The 17,025-nt window shown below is 39.6% G+C and overlaps 3 protein-coding genes across 4 annotated transcripts in view; all 3 read left to right on the top strand.

Moving 5' to 3' along the window:
• The window catches only part of hsh2d (hematopoietic SH2 domain containing), a 4,084-nt gene extending 1,810 nt beyond the window's left edge, over positions 1 to 2,274 (top strand). Inside the window, exons 4-5 of the mRNA XM_031864138.1 lie at positions 76 to 324; positions 906 to 2,274. Coding sequence (XP_031719998.1) covers positions 76 to 324; positions 906 to 1,358 — 702 coding nt within the window. The 3' untranslated portion in view covers positions 1,359 to 2,274. The remainder of the gene's footprint in view (positions 1 to 75; positions 325 to 905) is intronic.
• A 1,869-nt stretch (positions 2,275 to 4,143) lies between these two features.
• On the top strand, positions 4,144 to 9,680 carry tax1bp3 (Tax1 (human T-cell leukemia virus type I) binding protein 3). The gene is made up of 4 exons (XM_031864050.1): positions 4,144 to 4,376; positions 5,896 to 6,015; positions 7,468 to 7,545; positions 7,723 to 9,680. The coding sequence occupies exons 1-4, from the start codon at positions 4,344 to 4,346 to the stop codon at positions 7,870 to 7,872; spliced, it is 381 nt and encodes a 126-aa protein (XP_031719910.1). The 5' UTR covers positions 4,144 to 4,343; the 3' UTR covers positions 7,873 to 9,680.
• Positions 9,681 to 12,331: 2,651 nt separating this feature from the next.
• The window catches only part of slc1a6 (solute carrier family 1 member 6), a 13,253-nt gene continuing 8,559 nt past the window's right edge, over positions 12,332 to 17,025 (top strand). The window contains exons 1-2 of one of the 2 annotated variants that reach the window (XM_031864049.1): positions 12,332 to 12,914; positions 13,047 to 13,127. Coding sequence is in view for 1 of the 2 variants with exons in the window: in XM_031864048.1 (XP_031719908.1) it covers positions 14,759 to 14,765 (7 nt within the window). In the remaining variant the exon portion in view is untranslated. Of the gene's footprint in view, positions 12,915 to 13,046; positions 13,128 to 14,146; positions 14,766 to 17,025 lie in introns of those variants that run through there. The other variant, XM_031864048.1, reaches the window with a different exon arrangement.

Here is a 17,025-nt window from a genome sequence, read left to right as displayed (position 1 = left end):
TCTCTCTCTCTCTCTCTCTCTCTCTCTCTCTCTCTCTCTCTCTCTCTGTGTGTATCTGTTTCTATCTCACTGAAGACATCGAATGACAAGAGTGACTATGCAGATTTGCTGTTTCCCCAAAGACATCCTAACCCTAACACAAGCTGGTTGCCAACCAACCCGCTGCATCCCAGCATAGGTCACCCAACATCACAAGAACAAATCCCACCTGCCCTTCCTTATCGACCTAATGACTTGAAGAACGCGGCAGTCCGGTATCCGAACAACCTTTACCCTAATTTGGAAGCCGAAATTCCACGTGTCCTCTTCCCTCTCCCAGTCCTGGTAATGGTGATCTAAGTCGATTTTTTAGAAGTTTCCTGGTGATTTAACCTTTTGTGAAAATACATGATATCCAAATGTTGTCAGAGCAACGTTATTCCCAAGACATTTCAAAGGTTTTTGTTATAACAAGCTTCCTGTTTTTGATGGGGTCTCATAAGGACACATGATTACATATGATTTTCTCCCAAACTTTGAACAGTTTTGGTTGTTGTCCAAGAGATATTTCTGTTTCTGTTGTTGCTTTTTTCCCCTTATTTGAAGTGGGCAGGAAAATGTCTTTTGATAACTTCTGTGCACAAATCAAATTTTGAAGCAAACTTTAAAACAAAATGTGATGACAGTTGTGGCGGTTGTTATCGTACATTGCAAGGCCACTGTCAATCAAATCTGATCAAAACACACCCACGCAGTCCTGATGAAGCTGAATTTTTTACTTTTTTAACTCCTAAAAAGCTTTTGTTTATTTAGACATCATTACTTAATGTTTTGAAGATATACCTAAGATTTACTCTAAAATGTAATTTGCTCTTTTTATTTTCCAACAAATGTCTGTGCTGTATGTTTCATGTTATGATCTTCAGCCTGCGACCAGAAATAGATGCACAGCCAACAACCCTCCATCCAACCAGCCTCCTCAGGTCCCTGCTCGGACCTCTGTTCCTCCACTGAAGCAGCACCAGGCTTGTATCAAAACGGTCTCTGAGAGTCCCCACACACCTACAGCCACTGAGCACCCCCTCAGCGGCAACATCCAGTTCGCAAAGAACCAGGAGGCAAAGATGTCAGTCGTCTCCAACCTGAAGAACCTCAAGAAGAAGTTCCAAAAGAAGAGAAGCACGTCGCACAAGTACGCAGAGGTTAACATGGAGGCGACTGAAAGGAGTGGAAACGCTGGCAATGAGTACCAGTACATCACAGGGCAGCAGACCGCCAATGCTCCACCATTATCCTACACCTGCACTGATGTGAGACTGACTGATGGAGAGTTACCTTATGAATACCTTCCACCTCCACCTTTCGCTCCAGGCTTCTGATACACTACTGCGACTTTAGAAAAATATTGTACAGATGGATCAAACGCTAAGTGGGTGCAGGACAAAAGCATCGTACAATTTAAAAAGGAGCTTGTTTCAGTCTTTAAGTACACGATTATGAAGGATAAGGTAACGAAAAGGATTATAAAGGTTAAACTGTTGTCCCCGCGTGACTGTAATTAGTGCCAATTTTGAGTGCTTCCTCTTTTATTTATTTGCTAGTTTATTCAACAGATAAATATTGTTACATAAGGAGAAGTAATGTAAATGTACTCTATGTAAGCAACAGCTAGCCTCTTCTTTTGAATTCAGGTTAAATGTTTATATATATATGCCTCTCTGGTAGCTACTGTAATGTATGAAGAGGCAGCAGGAGGAAGTTTGATGCAGAGCTGGTAAATCAGAAATGACATGGTTTATGTCAGCTGCTTTGAATACAGGAAACTTAGCATCAGGTGCAGATCTGTTATCTGCAACATGACAGGAAGAAACTGCTGGTTAAACTTTTTTCAGAAATAATACAGGTGAGTAAACGTAATTTCAGGCTGCCTTCAAACATCTGGCCGGGGACAGCAGATGAAAACTAGCCTCTCTGGCTAACTCCGGCTCACTTACAGTTTGACTGTTGATTGGAAATAAGTTTACTTTTGCAAGGGGTAAACACGTTTCATTTTTACTGCAAATGGCTTTGTCAGACCCTTGTTATCATTATTACGAAGCATCTAGAGACCATTTGCTCTCAATAATATTTCATATTTGTACAACTCGATAATATATCTGTACAAAGCATCTCATTTTGTTACAGCTATTAAATCACCTTTGAACAATCTGTTATGGCTGTTTTGCAGTCCCTGTTTTATGGCCTTTAATGATCCGTCTGTCTGCAGTGTAAAACGAGAGGCTTGTGATTTTGACTATGACAAAGCAGAGACCCACCATTTTCTTCACCCATACTGGACATGTATACATCATTTCTGTTTCTGCTCTGTCTCTATGCCGTTCCTTCAGTCCCCTCTCCTATTCTTCCTCCCTTACTTCCCTTCTCACTGTGGTCATTGCATGTTATGTCTTCATGTAATGCACTCGTCACTCAGTGGTGGAGTGCATGCTGTGGTGGTGTAATGACCCAATTTGACCAGGAACCCATCGACGCAGCAGTCCATTTCTATCCCAGACTTTTATGTGTCATTTTACTGTAAATGTTCTCATAATGTGGCAAAAACTATTTTAAGGATGTAATGACCTGCTTGTTAATTTCAATAATTTGATCAATTATTGAGTCATTTTTCAGTAGGTTTGGATATTTTCAACAATAGAAAAGGTTGTCAATGCCCTCACACTAAACTACTAGAAACAACTTGTGTCATTATAGGGTACCATCTAGTGGCAGTAAACCACACATACATGCTTTTATAATGTAAAAGTAACTATTTAAAGTCTGCATTTAAATGTTTACCATAGTCATAATCTGAACATTTGTTTGCTTAAATATTAAAAGTAACTGTAGATATTGAAGATGGAAATTTACCGCAGTCGCTTATCCACTGCTGCTATGTTTACACAAACACATCACGAGGGAAAGCTAAAACAAAAGCTGTCTGTCTGTTTATCTTAGTTTGTTCATCTAAACTTCTCTGCGGACTGAGACAAAGCAGCCAGGAGGACAGAGGACAGGAGGAAAGATATACTAACTGATATCTGTGTTCTTCATTATTATTATGTATAAACCTCACTCAGGAATGTTATACATTTATTGGCATTTTAGTTTGTTTCCAGTGAGATATTAATGACTTTACGTTGTGACTTTGCTGGTGTAAAAAATATTGTTGCTGCTCTAAAAACAATATTTAGTTTTGTCTATAACTTATAATTCTTTTCTGGATGTATTTGTTTTTGTTTTTAATCCTATATGTGTTTTTAAAAGCAATATTTAGTCATGAAAAATAACAGAATATTGATAAGAGTAGCTCCTTGTAGTAATAAAATCCTAACGATACCTATCTCTATCAGAGGGTCAAGTCAGACACGCTTAGAAAGGAAGGGGTGAACGGAGGGCTATGTTGTGGCTTGCAATCTGCAACCTCACCACTAGATGCCACTAAATCTCAATCTGTCCCTTTAACAAGGGAATTTTATAAAATATGTAATCAAGGCAGATAACGCTCGCTGTGACACTTACTAATACTTAAATATTAGCAAAATTAACTTTTAAAAAACACAAAATGTATGTATACGTATGTCGTTGCTCTATATGAATATCGTAAATCGATTAATATATTGTCTAATAACTATCAAAAATCGCAATTCTGTCCCTCTGTTTTTTACCGATTTGTACCAATATCTACGCATGCAAATTGCCAACCAAGTACTTCCTGGAACTATGTGAAGTCTACGGGAATCAAGTGACATTCAAGCATTTTGACACGACTCTCTCTTTATACGGCTCTGTGTGAATGCAGTCACTTTCCTTATCGATCATGTGCAACAATGCACATGATCGACTGTCTTCTGAGGGCCTTCAAGGCTTATCACGTGTGGTGATATTATTTATCTCTCAGAATATTTGGTAAAGTAGATGGATGGAAGTATGCAGAGTCACAATGGAGATCTCTATTTGCCATTTCCTTTTAAGGAAGCCCCAGCCCTGTCTCGGGACACAAGAGAGGGGGGAGCAACAACCCCATGGAGAGTTGGATTTGTAACACATGTTTTTACATCGTCAGTGGGGGCCACAGCGCAACTGTTAAATACCGCCCTCCCTGGCTGCCCCGTGCTTCAAAACGCGCTAATCGGATAGGCTGCGTGGGGGGGTAAAGTGACGTTATCTGTGGAGCTGTTGGTTTCCAGCCAGGGATCAGCCTGCCGTTACTCATGGAGTGATTTGGGAAGTTGCCCCACTCTTGAGACTTCGTTTCTGTGACTTTAACAACAATAGTTGTTGCAAGTTTCTACATTCGTTACCTTAGAAAGCGTCGAAGCGACACCATGTCCGCGGGACAGGCGTTTGCTGTTGTTGTGGTAAGTTATGGATTAGGGCTGTGTCCATTCAACGGGTCTCTATTGTTCTGTCCGACGTTAACGCGAAACGTATCAGTACAAAACTCTGAATTAACCAACTAATGTTGGCTACGGTTAGCTAAATCACATCAACTGTAATGTTACTTTCTTTGTTTAGCTGAAGTGCTACACAATAAAGCTAACACATCTCCTTCGGTTAAACCAGCCGCCCTTAAAGCCGTGGTGCACCTGTATTCTAACCTTTACGGTAATGAGAGCGAGTTTACAGGACGCGTTAGAGACTTTATTCTGCTAGGTTTCTCTCACTTTTCAAAGAAAGTTGTTGAAGTACGAAAGCCTTTCTTCAAGAGAGGCTATGAAATGTGAATGTTTACACGCTGCGTACATTACAATGTATCAAAATGACAGTTCGTCTCTTACACATGAGCGTCACCGTCGGTGTGATTCAGTCTTCCGGTTGACTTCCAAAGGAATATGTTTCTTTTGTTGACTGAAATACAAAGTTGCAGAATATAAAGTTGCAGTTGGATTGAATTGTGTTTTTTTGCGATGCCTTCAAATGATGCAGGAATTTGTCACAATTGTAAATGGAGCTTTATGATTAAGCCAAAGAGCTGGTAGATATGACTGGTAGCAGGGATTTCTCCAGGTCAGAGTTGCATCGATGGCATGTGAGGGGTGGGGTGCAGAAGAGCGTTAATAAAGCATGCAGGTTAACTTCCTCATTGTGTTTTTTGGTCTAATATAAATCCCCCATGCTTAATACTAATAGGATTTAACTAAACACTGTCTCCTCTGGGTCCACATATAGAAACAAGTAGGGTTATATAGTTTCCTTTTTTTGATGATTGAGTGACAAAGGGTCTACCACTCAGGCGTACTGGGAGAGAAAAGTGTGTTGAAGTGCCGGCAAGTCCTCTCTGACTTGACTCTGTATTAAAAGAGTTCCAGACATCCTCAGCCTTCATCGTGTCAGCCACACCACTCAGTGAACGTCTGGTTATTCATCACCACACACACACACAGGCAGTCTTTGTGTTGAGGGGTGTTGTGAAGAGCGCTGGTGTTGTGAAGAGCGCTACTGTCGGGAGTCATCCATCCATCTGGTGGTTAGTGAGCCTGCAGCTGCTTGTCAGTGTCAAGGGCAGGGCTGCACTGATGAAGTCTCTGTTCCAGTGCGGACTTCAATCACTAGAGAGCAGCCTGTGAAACCCACCGTTTGTCTTGCGTTGAAATGTGTCCGTGGTGGATAAATCGGTACCTCACTGGACTGTAATTTGACTGTCTACTGTCATTTTCCTCCTTTTCAATTGCATTTGCACAATATAAAAAAAAACCAACTAAAAATCAACACATCTGTTATATAAATCCAAAGTCCACTTGTTTTCTGATCCGAGACTTGTCGGTATCAGTAGTTATAAACTACTAAATGTGTTTTGTGTGTCAGAGTTTATACATTGACCGGGTAATGTCCTATGAAAAGATATATGATTTAAACATTTTGTTTTCTGTTAAACAGCAACGAATTGAGATCCGGAAGTTGCGACATGGAGAGAACCTGATCCTGGGCTTCAGCATCGGAGGAGGAATAGACCAGGACCCTGGACAGAACCCCTTCTCTGATGACAAGACTGACAAAGTAAGTCTGTGTCTGTCTGTGTGTGTGCGCGTGTGTGTGTCAATCAGCTGCTTATGTACTGCAATTGGGTGAGTGGGTGATAGCGGCATTAATATTTCTTTATTTACCAAGACATTTCCAGATATCTGAGGATTATTCCAAATCAAGTAGTAAAAGGTTAAACTGATGTTCGTCTCATTAAGTCAAATATACGTCAAATGTATTTATATTTTAAGTATTACAAACTAAATCCTGTAATTCTCAAAGAGTTTGGGGTTAAACAACAACAGAGAAGTGCTTCCCAGTCTTACATACAACATTAAGTACAGAAAAGGAAGATGCCAGTATTACTTTGGTAATTCACACCAGGCAGAGACGGCGGTTAAAGTGGCTCCGCTATATGACTTTTTAGATTCTCTCCAGATTTTAGGGTCATATTTGGAACACAAAGCTTAAATCCTAATATAGTATAACCCCCTACCTGACAGTTCTTCTTCTCCTGATCACATCCCTGACCTGCGTGAAGCGGCTCTCTGCTGAGCTATAAATGAGGTACATGCCTGAACACATTACTTGCAGCCTCAGGTGGGAAAAAAACCAGACTCACCTAGCTGATGTCAGAGAAAGGAATACTGCAGGTTTACACAAAGTCGTGTCTTACCTGCTCACTCAGAGATGGAAATGTGCCAACAGATGGCAGGCTCAGATACCTTGTTACAGAGAAATAATACGTGAAGACATTGGCCTCTGCCTTTTTGTCCTTTCAGGCTTTCCTTTAGATATTCTTGACATGTTTAGGATCATTATTGGAACACTCACACAGAGCTTTTCATGTGCTCTTATCTAAAAGTTATTTGAATTTAGATAATTAAGTAAAAATAAAAGAAGTTGTTACTTTCACATGCTGCGTTTTTCACGCCGTCATATCCGTTCGTTGTGACTCACCTGTTTTTGGGGCACGTCGACCCAACAAGATGGAAAAATCTCAATAAGCAAGTCCACCGCAGGTCATGTGACAAGAATGAACCAATCAGCTCCACAGTACTTTCGTCACCCTTTCTGTCCAAAGACATCACAACGTCCTGTTGAAAGGTCAGCCTAACAAAATACTTTTTCCACAGACAAATCGAGCAGTAAAGCTACACTGCTGGGAATCCATTTATCTTTGTTTTGACTTTGTTTTATCTTTGTTTTGACTTTGTTTTGACTTTGTTTAGTTTAGATTTTTAGACGCAACATGTGATTGGCACCAAACCACACCCGTTTGTGCTACCAATAGAATTGATTAATAGTAATACTTTTAACAGTGAAAGAAGAATAATCCAAGGATTAAGATCGATATTATATATTCTATTTGTTTTAGTTGAATGTTATTATTTCGAGGTTCTCTTTTCTTAATTCTTTTTTCGGGTTTTAGATCTATTTATTCACATGTGATCCTATAATATAGTGAATCTGTTTTGTTTTCCAAAGGGCATCTATGTGACCAGGATAAGTCAGAGAGGACCAGCAGAGGAGGCGGGCTTGAGGATGGGAGACAAGATAATGCAGGTGTGCAGTGAGACCGAGCTTTGGTGTAGATCCACTAGATGGCACCATGTGTACACTAGAGAGTTGGATGGGAGCTGTGCATCAGGAGCAGTGCTCACCTTGTCCCACTGTTAGTCATCTTAAATTAGAGAAAATGGCTCCAGCTCTTCTGACACAAAGTCCTTTTCTTCCTCCCAGGTGAACGGCTGGGATATGACCATGGTGACCCACGATCAGGCTCGTAAAAGACTAACAAAGAAGAATGAGGACGTGGTGCGGCTATTGGTAACCAGGAAGTCGTTGGAGGAAGCTGTCAAACATTCGATGGGCAGTTACCCCAGACAGTAATGACACTACTTACAACCACAGACTGATGCTAAGGACCCAACACACTCGTATACCGAGACTCCCACACATTCAGATGATGGTGTCACCGCGGCCTTTATCACTACGTCAATGCAAAAATATTATGCAGACCACATTAGATCATTTAATATCGAGGTCCGGTGCTTGAATCTGCACAGTACAGTCATTAGACAATGAGAGGGTGTTCCTTCCATACACACTCGCATACGAAGCGATCTACGGGCCTCAAATACATTTAATCCTAATCTGATTTTCAGATTTGATTTTCTTGAGTCTTTAGATCCACTTTTGGCATCCAGTTATAATGTTCCAAAGCTTACATGATCTATTTTGACACATCTTGAGCAAAATGTACATTTTTGCCAACTTTCAAATTGTTCAAGTATTATTAAGGATTAAAAAAGATTTAACAGTTCATGCAGATATTCATCATAATAATGGGTTTTTTGAAGACCTTTTCATAAAACAATGCTTCCATATCGCTCTTCTACACATTCACTCTAAATTGATTATATCACAGCATTCTTGATTATTCGTTCTCACTTTGGATATATTTGCCAAATGTCCTCAAATCCATGCTTGATACAAGCTTTTTGGGAGCAATCCTACTCTTTGATCCTTTTTGCCGACAGCTGACTAAAGTTGGTCTTGATGGTTTGGATCCGGTAAGAATGTTCATTGGTGTTGAGCATGTCATTAATGATCAGTGTTTCATCTCATTTGACTGAAACAAAGTGTTTTGCTATCATTCAGATTACAGCACAGAATGCCAAAGTACATGCCAGGCCACTGTAAAGTGATCCAAAGTATGTAAAGTAATATTTGTAATCTTTTTTTCTTTTTTTTAACTAATGGTACACATTCTATACAACAAACCATATACCTGTATGCACAATGATTTAATTCATACTGATACTAATTATTCTTTTACAGATGTATCTTTCTGTTCTATTTGTTTTTTTTTTTATGTCTAACATGTTTGGGAAAGTAACATCTCTCTGTGTGTGCGTCTGCTAAAGTAACAACAGCGTTCAAAATGCTTCTTCCAAGTTACACTACTTATGTCTCATACAAACAACATTCCACAAGCTGGACCTACTTCTGGATTATTTTTCTCTGATCATTTGCAATGTATTCACTGTCAAGTGTTTCATCTTTATCAGGTTCAGCAAGGGGCAGTTGGTCATTTGCTGTTTTGATACACGTAATCCCACGAGTTTCACACTGGAATCAGCTACATTCAGTTGTTTATTGTCGATGACCAAAAGTCCAAGTCGACACTGTAAACATGAACCAAGCAGGAGTGAATGCACAGCAGCCTTACATTAATATTTAATAAGTTTAATGAACCTATTTGTTTTTTCTATTTTCTGCAACACAATGATTTACTGCCTCTGATACATACGGCATTAATAGCAGATGAGTGATTAATTACTAATAAACATTGACAATATGTTGATTTTGAGATTTTACAGTACTGAAAACAATAGAAAATTACAACACTAATCTTATAACCTTGGGTGAGCTTATTGGCTCTTTTTTATTGTTATGCTAGTGGTATATATATTTAGTGTTGAATGATCCCCATGTTGGGAACCACTGCTTTACAGAATTTCAATGATGCATTTAGAGACGTGTACAACATGAGACAAATCCCTTGTAGTATTTCCTGTATGAATTATATCAGACATGTAAATGTGAACTACCAACAGAGCGCAAAAGTTTTGCATTTGATTGTATCCAGTTTATTATATGAATTTTTCTCAGATATTAAAAGACCGAAAGCAAAATATGCTTCACGTCCTTTTTATTGATGAAGCACCAATAACATACGATCGCACAACAGTCTATTTTGTACCCCTCCTCTTCACGCTGCAAAGCCTTTTTTTTTTTTTTATCCTACAGGCCCTTCAAATAGCTTCACGTCGCCCGTTATAAAGTAATCAGCTGACATTTCAAAGTGAAGAATCTATTCCCTGACCTTTCTGTGTTTACCGAGGCATTTTGATACAGAGAGCGATCTCTACTTTCATCTCTTGAATATGTGAGCCTGGAACCAATCACTCGCCTTTGAACCGAGGACACTGGGGGAAAAAAAGCTATTGGCAAAATGCGACTCACGATGAAAATAGCTGATTTTGATTTTGATGTGCTGCAGCAGTGCATTTTGATTTGGGCTTTTAGCTTGAACTCCTTCATTTTCTCTCCTAAGTAACTGCAGTAGAACTGAAAGAACAATCAAATTAGAAACGGATCCAGTTTCTCAACGTATTTCATCATATTTGATAAAGGCAACTGCAGCTTGTAATTGTACTGCTAAAGTTAGTTATTTGCTTCGTGATGGCAGGTGGTATACGATGTAAAGTAGTATATAGTGCTGAGCAATATATTGATATTTGAATTAATATCGTGATATCGATTAGATATCGTGTTAGATTTTGGATGTCGTAATGTCTTCCTGGTTTTAAAAGCTGCATTACACAACTTACCATCATTTGCCTTTTTATCCCCATTGCTGATTATTATCAAAAATCTCAATGTGTAAATATTTTTGATATAGCACCAGCATCATTGCAATATCGATATGAAAGTATTTTGTCAAAAATATTGTGCTGTTTGATTTTCTCCATATCGCCCAAACCTAGTAGCATCTATTATCTCTTTTCTGACGCCCAAACATGGCTGAGCTGAATTTGCTGCGTAATGTTTTTTAAAGTCTTAAAATAACACCTGGTCTGTGTCACATCATGGGAGAGGGTCGATTTAGGGCAACGCTGTGCTAATATCCCCCTTTGAGAAATAATTGATGAGCTAACCGTGTGTGTGTGTGTGTGTGTGTGTGTGTGTGTGTGTGTGTGTGTGTGTGTGTGTGTGTGTGTGTGTGTGTGATTTTTTGTGCCAGGGACAGAGGGAAGCATGCTCCATTCCACTTGCCTGGGCATCATACTATTATATGACACAATAAAGTGGATGCACAAACATCTTGGCCCGGTACTCACCAATACCACAACATGTACACATTGCATGTTGCTAGGTAATTAATGGGCAGCTATAAGCGGGAGCAATGACCGGGACGAACTGCGCGCTATAATTTCACCAGGATTTACAAATACTCTTACTTAGATTATTAGTTATCAAACCATTTATAAACTCACAACTGCAAAACTCACATCGAGCTAAACAAAACAGTTGATATTTTGCACCAGAAGAATGCAAAAAAAGATAACGCAGAGATAAATGTTCCTTCCTGTAGGCGGGTGAATAATTACACTATCTAACCGCGGATCATACGTGATCCTTGCCTCCCACGATATGGCAGCATAATTGTGTTGCCATGGCGACGCAATCTGCTGCTATCACTTTGGTCCGACACCAGATTGCAACCAGAGGGAAGTCCACCGCTTCATCCGCGTGTCTGGTGCAATAAAGGGTTTGCTGAATGTTTGCGGTGAACGTACCGGTATGCAGAGGTTATCGGTGTGCTTTGATTCTGCTAATGAAGAGCAGAGAAGTGTGATACTGTTGCAGAGTGTATTGTTCACACCTACAGAACTTTTAATTTCCAATGATATCAAATATGCATATGTCATGCAGCTGTAAAAGAAGAACCCGTCATATTGCGATTGAAGGTTTCACAAAGTCATACGGCTGCAATGACTCAACCATCTCAACACACGGTCCATTTAGCTGTTCTGTAGCTTTCCATTGTATCAGACAACCTTCTTCAGTTCAGCTTTCATGGCATTGCAGATTTTTTTAAATTTCGTTTCTTTCTGAGCTCTCGAAGGACTTCTTGTCTGTTGTGGCTTACTATCTCATCACAAGTTGAGCAGCTGTTCTGGAGCTTTCGATCTTATTACATGATCTTCCTTCGGCAACTGGAATTTAATAAGTTGTCTTTTAAGCCAATGTGGACAAGAAGTCCTTAAAGTGCTCAGAAAAATGGACACTTAAACATCTGTAGTTCCACAACAACTGCGCAACATCATCGGCTGAGGAAGATCTTGTATTTTGAATGGAGAGCTCAGGAACAGCTTCTAAATGGACCTTGTGGATGTGGATCAATCTCAGCTGCTATGAAGCTTTGGAACAAGAAGATGCATACTGGCGGCGTTCTTTTATACAAGTATCTTCATTCAGTAACTTCCCCCCCCAAAGTCACATTCTTATTATGTCCTTAGCTTAAGGACATCTGCAGAACTTCCTTTTCAAAGTATCCCCAAAACCCCACCAGGACATCACATTTCCGTTTGTATATTTACCCCACAGGGGTTTGTTCTGCTTTTTCTGCTTGTTTGTACAAAAGCCTCCTGGTATTTACCTGTAACCTGCACTTCCTCTCCTCTTCAAGATAGACAGTTTGAATATGTGTGTTAATAAAAAAAAACGCAAATATGGTGGAGCTTTTTTTTTCAGTTTGTGGTAGGCTTCATTGCAATGCAACATTTGTGAACGTGAACATGAGTGGGTGTTAGAGTGGAAGGCTGGCTGCCAAAGGGTTACAAATGCATGGTTACAAATGCATGAATTCCCCAGAGTGGTTCAGAGCAGTAAGTGAGCGAGCAATGAGTACTACTGTGTGTTTATACTACAGGCTCCCTCAGGACCCAAAGCCAGCATTTAATAAGCAGAATGGGTGATACTATCAATGTGTAGGTAATACACGTTATTATAAAGTGGCTGTTTCTTTTCTCACATTTATCTAATTATAAAATCCATTAAGAAAGCAGTTTATTAAGATTATTTCACACAGGCAGCAGGTGGTTTATCTGTATCTTTTTTTTTTCTCTCCTCAAGCATCCTTAACCTCTCCTCCTCCCACGCAGACCTCCCAGGCGCTCTTCTCCGCCGGAGGCTTCATGGACGAGCACAAGCCGCTTGATAGTAAAACGGGAGATACTGTACTGGAATTGATGAGAGAAGATTCAGTGTGTGGGCAACACTGGTTCATTATCGGCTGCGTTGTGGAGAGAGAGAGAAAGGCATCCACATGCTGGTGTGAGGAGCGTCTTGGACGGGCAGAGGTATGTAAGATTTAATTTGTATAACTGGTCATTTTTGTACAGCTAATAAATGATCACTGTCTAGATAAGTCTGACACGGTTTGAGTGAAAGTTGTGTCAGAGGTTGTAAAGTTTGAATTCCTGTTTTTGCAGTGTCTTCAGCGAGGACATTCAGGTGAAGATGGAAGGATCTGTCTCCTCATGACGGCTTGACACAACTTAAGGCAGAAAACGGTATCTGACTTCATCTTTTCTTTCTATTGCGGAAAGTTTCATGTAGTTAATGCATTTTCATAAGAGGATCACAAGAAATAAAAAAACAACTAATAAGAAAAGCTGTTTTAGTGTGTTAATGACTGCATCTATATATCTATATATCTGTATATCTATCATGATATTGTGGTTATTTTGATGCATACTGGGTTGTGACAGAACAAACAGCTCAACTGACTATAAATTAAAGGGATGTACTATCTATTAAGTGTTGCACTTCCATACATTTGGGGAACTTGATTTGAGGATTTAAAAATGAATGTTCAAAAACAAATGCAGTAGTGTCGGAGATCTTGACTTTTGCCCCTGGTCACACCTCTCCCTCTTAACTGCAACTTGAGGCGTTCAATGGTGAAATTTGAATGTAATTTACATACTCAGGTCTGATTGGACAGTTTCTAAACCATCACTCCTCTAATAAGGTAATTTCCTGAGTGATGTTTGCATCGTTTTTTGGTTGTCGCTTCTCTTATTAAAGTCCCAGTAGCTTGTTAAAGTTATATCGTAGAGAAATTGGCCGCGACAATTAGCTTTTTGTCCGTTACTTTAAAGCACTCGTTAGTGAAAAAGCTTGATTATCTAAATGTCAACATGGCGTTTTGCTCCGAGATATTTGTATTTGGGAACTTGTGTTGAGCAGTCTGTGTGTTGCTAGCCAAAATTAGCATTCCAATTAATAGCACAATTGTTAATGTGAGTTTCGGCTGCACCTAGCTAACAAAGCTTGCTAACTTAGCGTTTTTTAATGCTACCTGCACTTTCCCCCACCGAGACTCGCTCTTCCCTAGCTCCACCCTCTCTTCCAAATTTGGTCACTTCTAGTTCCAAAAAAACAAGATGGCGACGGCTAGAGCCACCCACTTTGAGCTTCACTTTGGCTCTTCAGAAACCAATGGGTGACGTCACAGAGACTATGTCCATATTTTATACATTCTACGGTCAAATCCCCTATTTATTTTCTTGTGTGTGTAAGTGTGTTTATTTTAGTTTGTTTACGTTTTGCTTCTTGCTTTTTGCATGACCATAAACGTCCGTGTAGGTCAAGCTCTAAAAAAACTGAATCCTAAAAATTCTGTTCAGAAGACATTTTCCTGAGTACTCTTCGCGATGAGCAAACTGATTTACATTTCTAAAAGTGGTGTCGCTTCAAATCCAAAGATTTTGGTCTGGATGTTGTATTGTGTACATCACAATGTCAATATGTTGTTCAAAACGTGGCTTGTTGTACTCTCACATGAACAGGGTTATGTGCAAAGTGTTCAGGGAAGTAGATCATCAGTAAAGAAACTTTGCTGAAGGTGCAGAGTCGGATTAGGGGATGGAAACTAGATGGCTGGATTTGACTTTTAATGGACTTGTCGTGGACTGAAAAAGGTTGGCAGTTCAGTGTGCATGTGCGCTCGTGTCTGTGTGTCTGTGTGTGAGAAGGTCAGGCCATATGAGAGGCCTTTTCATGTCTGTCTGCTTATGAGCGCAGAGCAGTGAGACGCCCTGTCATTGTGCCTCTCAGCTCTGGACACTCTCACACGCCGTCCTGACTCTCTGTCTACCGTTGACAGTGTTACCTGACTTTGATCAGACTGTTTGACACCATGAGTGGTGAGTAACCAGCGAGCAGTTCACTGTATTTTGCAAAGCTTAGAAGCTTCTTCTACCTCTATAGTTTGTGTATTTATTTCGAGGGTACTGGATATTAGCAGGACAGAAAAAATGCATCTTTTTTTTGATTTTTGAGATTGTAGTACATTTATGACAGCATATAAAGTGTACCTGCTCTCATATTGAAGGAACCATTCTAGTTTTATGATATCAGTGAGAACAAGCTTTGTGCATAAAATAAATAAAATGAGAAGTTATGTCTGAGATATTTCTGAGAGTATCATTATTGTGATACAGCAGCGCAGATAAAGAAAATGAGGATTGACTGTAAAACAATATTTGAATGTGTATATTACAGCTTGAGATAAGGTCCCTGTGTCCTAGTATGTTTTAACATGACAGTCTGAAGTGGCTTTCTGTTGAGGTGTGAAATGTGCTCCGTCTCCCAACAATCCTGATGCCATATGAGTTCAACTTTAATTAAATGTTTGCTAGTGTTTAGTGGTTGTAGATTTAGTGAGATATGTTGTTGTAATCTGTATAACCATCACAGGTTTACTGATTCTTTCCATTACTATTATAGACCATCATTTCCTTGCTGTTAGCTTAATGTTTAAATGTTAATCACTGATCTGTCCTCATTTATTGCTGGATGTTTGGGTCGTCAGACAGAAGCAGAGCGCTGCCTGCAGCCTGGCCAGGACGGAGCAGTTTGAGCCAGAGTTGGTGGCTTTAGACTGGAAGTTAGGTTGCTGCTCTGGCAACACAGCTGCTCAAATGAAACTCAGTGACAAATATAATAAAACAGTATAATACAGGGACTAGACTGCAGTTGATTACTCAGGCTGTGAATGATATAAGACTATGTCTTCCAAAATAAGAAATTCTGGCAGTGTTTCTGTTCATTTGGCAAACAAATTAAACATTTCAAAATTACACGCAGGTCACAGTTGTTGGTCGGTGCCTTAACACTGGAATATTCAATACTATATTTATGTATTTACAAATCTGTGTACTGATTTCAAGTCTACGTTTAGTCGCTGGTATGATTCAAATGATAAACTCATCTCATCATATTGTCCAATGAAAATGATCAGAATCAGGGATTGTTGGAGTATAGGTAAAAGAAGGCTGTTGCTGTACTTTACATTAGTGTATCAAATTCGTTTAAGCATGGCGGTTTTCTGTCTTTATGTTAAGCAGCTGATGTTTTTCACAGTTAATTCCTTCACTAAGGCTTCATTGTTCCTTCATCGTCTTCTTTACTGGGCTCACACTAGACATGCACAGAGGCATGATATTACATTTCGTTGTCGTAAGTGGTGTTAGACCATTTCTATGCTAATGTGGAGCTCTAGAAATGGTTAGTGGAGACGCTTATGATTTAATTAATGCACCTTTTCATCCACCCTCATCCATTCAACACTCAGAAATGATGAAATATAATCACCAGCACTCTGTTGAGTCCTTCAGACTTGTTTTAAATCACTATGGCTGCGTTTTACGTTTGAACAGATGTTTCCTCCACACACACAAACACACACACGCACACAAGTGTGAACAGTGCTGTGTGAGAGCTGATTATTCTGCTTCTGACTCCGAGCTAAATAATGGGCTTGAATTATCCAGGGTCATCTCACAACCTATAAGAACAATAGACAAAATAAAATCAATAGACAAAATAATTATGCAAACGGAATAGATGAAAACTTTAGAGATCCACCTGGGAAAAAAGGAAAATGTAAAGGTGTTGGACGTCAGAGTGATTATATTGTAAAGGACAAGCAGATGAAGAGGCTGGCTGTATACTGGATTGTTCTTTAAGAGCAGGTCTGTTTGCAAAGTGTGATTCGGAGAAAACATAGATAACCTTGATAGATAAGGAGAATTGAGACCAACGGCCACGTGCGACGTACGGACGGCTTTGTGTCGGTCAGCAGAGGGAAACACGGTAAGACTACAGAAGCTCAATGTTTTCAACTTTAACAGTGTTGGTACAGCTCTTATATATTGAAACATATTTAAAAAATTACCACAGTTAAGATCTAGAAACACAGACAATATTTACTTTGAGTTAATACAGTTTTTAATACGTAATTAAGGAACCAGACATGTAGCTTGTATTCAAGGTCATACAGTGTAATTTAAGGGTTAACATGTTCTCTGTTTAAATTAGCTTTGTCAGTTGGAGAGGACACATCTCTCTCTTTCTCTCTCTCTCGCTCTCTCTCTCGCTCTCTCTCTCTCTCTCTCTCTCTCT

Source organism: Anarrhichthys ocellatus, unplaced genomic scaffold, assembly GCF_004355925.1.
Source record: "Anarrhichthys ocellatus isolate YVR2014 unplaced genomic scaffold, GSC_Weel_1.0 scaffold30, whole genome shotgun sequence".
Taxonomy (NCBI): Eukaryota; Metazoa; Chordata; class Actinopteri; order Perciformes; family Anarhichadidae; genus Anarrhichthys; species Anarrhichthys ocellatus.
The sequence above is the reverse complement of the archived record's forward strand: the minus strand, read 5'-3'. Positions and strand labels throughout refer to the sequence as shown.

Excerpts from the sequence above, each read along its gene's own strand:
- tax1bp3 (XM_031864050.1), top strand. The coding sequence starts at position 4,344 with ATGTCCGCGGGACAGGCGTTTGCTGTTGTTGTG. Across the intron at positions 4,377-5,895 it reads AGGCGTTTGCTGTTGTTGTG|CAACGAATTGAGATCCGGAA; the intron begins GTAAGTTATGGA and ends TCTGTTAAACAG. Across the intron at positions 6,016-7,467 it reads CTGATGACAAGACTGACAAA|GGCATCTATGTGACCAGGAT; the intron begins GTAAGTCTGTGT and ends TGTTTTCCAAAG.